We start from the raw sequence: 3,869 nt of genomic DNA on the forward strand, positions 1-3,869 counted from the left end.
AGGGGAAGCATTCTATTACACACGTACTGACAACACCCTCAGAAACACAAAAACACAAAAAGAAAAACAAGCAAGCGATGCAAATTGGCATTTGGCTAATTTTTGCTACTTTGGCATTTGCCATTTGTGGGATTACTCATTGCCCCCCCCCCCCCCCCAAAAAAAAACCTTTGTATTTTTGTAATCTGTAGAATTATTTTTTATTTTTGTTCTATTCTGATTTATTTGGCATTTGTGGGATTACTCATTGCCTCCCAAAAACTCTGTATTTTTGTAATCCATAGAATTATTTTGTAATTTTGTTCCATTCTGGTTTCTTTTTGTTTTTTTTCCCATTTTGTTTAACTCATGATTTTGTCGTTTTTTGTGGTGATTTCAGGTGATCAAATCTTTTGTTTGACTTGATTTTTTGTTTGACTACTTTTGGTTGAAACAAAGGACTAAATCACATGAGTGTTGGACTCCCTCAAATCACTCAAGCAAGCCACAGACAGAGTTCCAATGCGGGAAGCTCTGAAAACTGAATGTGAAACTGACACTAGCAGGAGAAGCACTCTACTACATACGCACTGACGACACCCTCAAAAACACGAGAAAAGAAAAGCACGCGTGCATACGAATTGCAAGCACGAATACAATCAGTCTGAGACGAACATGACTGCTGCTGGCTGATCGATCGGTCTATGGACGAAGACGGAGCTCGCTGGCGTTGGATCAATCAAATAGATCATCATGTGCGCATCTGCTCCTTGTGGAGGTCGACGGCGAGGACGGTGCTGAGGTTCATGGGCGCGATGTAGTCGGTGGATCCTGACATGAACTGCTGCACGATGAGGCGGTTGGCGCGCTCCGTGGGGTGGAAGGCGTCCCAGAACACGTAGGTGTCGCGGTCGGCGCAGAGGTTGGACACCATGGTGCAGAGCCCCATGCCGTTGAAGCGGCCCTGGCCGCAGCACGCCTGGGTGGCCGTCTCGAAGCCGTACGCCTTGGGGTCCTCGATGAAGTCGTTGTGGATGCGCTGCATGTTGACGCCGACGAACACGCCGCCGCCGTAGCGCGCGTTGAGCTCCTCCAGCAGCGCCATCAGCCGCGGGTTGTACATCTCCGCCGCGCGCTGCAGCTCCCGGTCGCAGCTGCCGTCCAGGCTGTGCAGCGCCAGCTCCGCCGGGACGCACCCGATCGGGCCGACGCCCTGCACCAGCACGCGCCGGGCGCCCAGGTCGTACAGCCTCTGCCATGGCAGTCGATCAGCTCGTGGTCAAGCACGCAATGGTGTACAGGACTACATACCGTGAGGATCTGCCTGTACTCGGAGAGGATGTAGTTGATGTAGTCGGGGAGGGAGAACTCGCGGGAGCGCGCCGAGTAGGGCACCAGGTAGTAGTTGTTGACGAAGTCGTTGCCGCCGAGGGTGATGAGCACCAGCGAGCCGTGCACCAGCCGGGCCGTCTGCTCCGCGCCGATCAGCGAGCTCAGACGCTTCTGGTACTGCTGGAAGTAGAGCAGCTGCTTCGAGATGTGGATGACGTTGGCCTGATTGCATTGTCCAATTATTTGTTCAGCTTCAGCCTAGCCTAAATAATAATTTCATGATTAATTATTGCTAGTATAGTATATTACGAATTGGATTCCCGTGTCGTTCAGGATCCCGACGCCGGCCGACGCGAAGTTGGCGCCGACGAGCATCTTGTCGCCGTCCAGCTCCGGGCTCAGGTACGGCAGCACCGGCTCGGCGCCGAGGTGCTCACCTGCATGCATTGTGTGCAACAAGTTAGACGTGTTCCTGAGCAATGAGCAATGTGTATTAGAGTGACTTCAGAGACACAGCAAAACAACGACTTAACTGATGATGTCCGGCACGTTCTTGCCGTTGCTGAAGCGCCCCGTGGCGCGGTGGTCCGGCGTGTCGATGCCGTAGGGCGGTGAGTCGGCCCGCGCCGCCGTCACCAGGTAGTTGTTGTTGCCGTTGTCGACGAGGGAGTCGCCGAAGACGAAGAAGGCGCGGGCCGCGTGGGAGCTCGGCAGCGTTCCCAGGCAGAGCGCGGGGAGCAGGGCCAAGATGAGCCACGAGGAGGCCATCGCACTTGTCAGTGGCCTGATGCTGATGCGATGGACTGACTGAGTTGCTGCTGCACTTGTCAGTGACGCTTCTTGCAGCGTCGCAGCCGGCCCTTTTATAGCGCCCCCGTGCCCATGCTGGCGAGTGAGAGGATTGGCAGTCGTGGCCCATATGAGTGATTGGTGGTTGGTGCCCGTCATTAGTTCACTGTTCTTCATTTGCTTTGGGTCTTTAGTACTTAATTCTCTGGTTCTAATTCTGCGCTGCAGTTTCTTCTGCAAGTGGAGCTTTCGTTCCATCAGGTCACATTTCAGATGTGCACGAGCACGATTGGATCCTTATTTCCAGCTTTGCACAATCACAACGCTAAGTTCAGTTCACAGCTGATGCAAGCTCACCATCTTTACCTGTATAGGAGATGGATCTTGGAGTTTCCTTGCAGAAAACATGGATGGATCTGTGAACAGCGTGAGGGGGTGGATTTGAATGGCAAAGAGCCAAACTCAACAGCTGGGAGCGGCTCATCACTGGGTTTCTGAAAATGCACATCATTCTGAACGTTCTACTGACTGAACAACCCGGACTGAAAAAGGAATGTGCCAGAGCTTGACGGAGATGATTACAGCAGGGTATTCATGAGGGCAGTTGGATCTATCCCATCGTTCATGTAATGATGCCTGGGGTTAGATGAGATGAGCTGTATGTATCAAGCTACTTCTGTTTTTTCCTCATTTCCTGAATCGGTAACATTGGTCTGAATCGGTAGCTTGCATCTACATCCATCCCACGTGCTTCTGTTTTTTCCTCATTTCCTGCTGCGTCAGTATGTGCAACTCTTCGATGAAACATTCAGAGGCAACAAAACTGCATCTGATCTGTCAGTGACAATCTTGCAGTGCCACATTTTCTGTTGATGGCTTTCATCTCATAGAGCAGAAATCAAACTAGTATCGTAGTAATGCTAGTAATCAAACATTACCATTTTTGCTAGCTTAATACGGATGTAGTACTCCATTCTATTGAGTTTGTACCACCTAATGTGAAGTTATTACTCCACTGGAGTTCTTCTCAAAACATCTACTTCAGTATACAAACTACGTGTTGTTCGTTAAAAAAAAAAAGTATACAAACTACGGTGCAGCATCAATAGGCGTGCCGGAGTACCGGCGCCAGGTCGTACCACCTAATCGAAGGACACCGTGCACTCTCGTCATACGATTGCCGCTAGGGTTTATGGAGCACAAGATTCACTGTTGAAATCTAAAGGAAACTAAGCCTGTCTAACGCAGTATAGTAGGGGGGCCTTCCCAACCTTCAACCGTTCCGCATTTACTACTGAATTTGTAATGAGACTGCAATTCTGCATCATCTTCGTCCATGCTTCTTCATTCTTGTAAATCTACAGTGTGCTTGGGTTTCGGGTTTCAGTTATCTGAAATCTGAATTTACCACGGCCTTTTCATGCATGCTAGCCTGGGGCACATTTTGTATGAAGATTTTTTTTTTGAAAACTAGGCAGGAGCTCTGCCGATGTATGAAGATATATATAGAGAGAGGTTTTACCCTTTTAGGTTTTGTGCAGAAACGAAGCAGGCATTTCGCCAAGCTGTAACCGTTCCTGCACTATCAATGTGAAGTTTTCAGATGGTATGCGGCAGAGGAACAACTTGTATTTACCAAGTAGTGGGGCAAACTGGAGATGGAGGAGACAGAGAAGTACCCCCCAATTACGAATGACCTGGCGTAATAACACCGCGTGCAGGCACACCATCTTATGGAGGCCATTCAAGTCCGGTGTTCCCTGGACAGG

General features: G+C 50.0%; 1 protein-coding gene across 1 annotated transcript; it reads right to left on the reverse strand.

Moving 5' to 3' along the window:
- Positions 1-441: 441 nt before the first annotated feature.
- LOC120657604 (GDSL esterase/lipase At5g33370-like) lies at positions 442-2,157 on the reverse strand. Its single transcript, XM_039935961.1, has 4 exons — positions 1,845-2,157; positions 1,621-1,748; positions 1,291-1,533; positions 442-1,231 (listed from the first exon to the last, which is right to left on the reverse strand). The coding sequence occupies exons 1-4, from the start codon at positions 2,077-2,079 to the stop codon at positions 731-733; spliced, it is 1,107 nt and encodes a 368-aa protein (XP_039791895.1). The 5' UTR covers positions 2,080-2,157; the 3' UTR covers positions 442-730.
- Positions 2,158-3,869: the final 1,712 nt, after the last annotated feature.

The sequence above is a fragment of the Panicum virgatum genome, chromosome 1N (assembly GCF_016808335.1).
Source record: "Panicum virgatum strain AP13 chromosome 1N, P.virgatum_v5, whole genome shotgun sequence".
NCBI classification, from domain to species: domain Eukaryota; kingdom Viridiplantae; phylum Streptophyta; class Magnoliopsida; order Poales; family Poaceae; genus Panicum; species Panicum virgatum.

What these genes read in the sequence shown, in the direction of transcription:
- LOC120657604 (XM_039935961.1), bottom strand. Translation starts at nt 2,079, where the DNA reads ATGGCCTCCTCGTGGCTCATCTTGGCCCTGCTCCCCGCGCTCTGCCTG. An exon ending in ACGACACGGGAATCCAATTC is followed by an intron (nt 1,534 to 1,620) that starts GTAATATACTAT and finishes CAATGCAATCAG; the next exon opens with GCCAACGTCATCCACATCTC. An exon ending in AGTACAGGCAGATCCTCACG is followed by an intron (nt 1,232 to 1,290) that starts GTATGTAGTCCT and finishes CTGCCATGGCAG; the next exon opens with AGGCTGTACGACCTGGGCGC.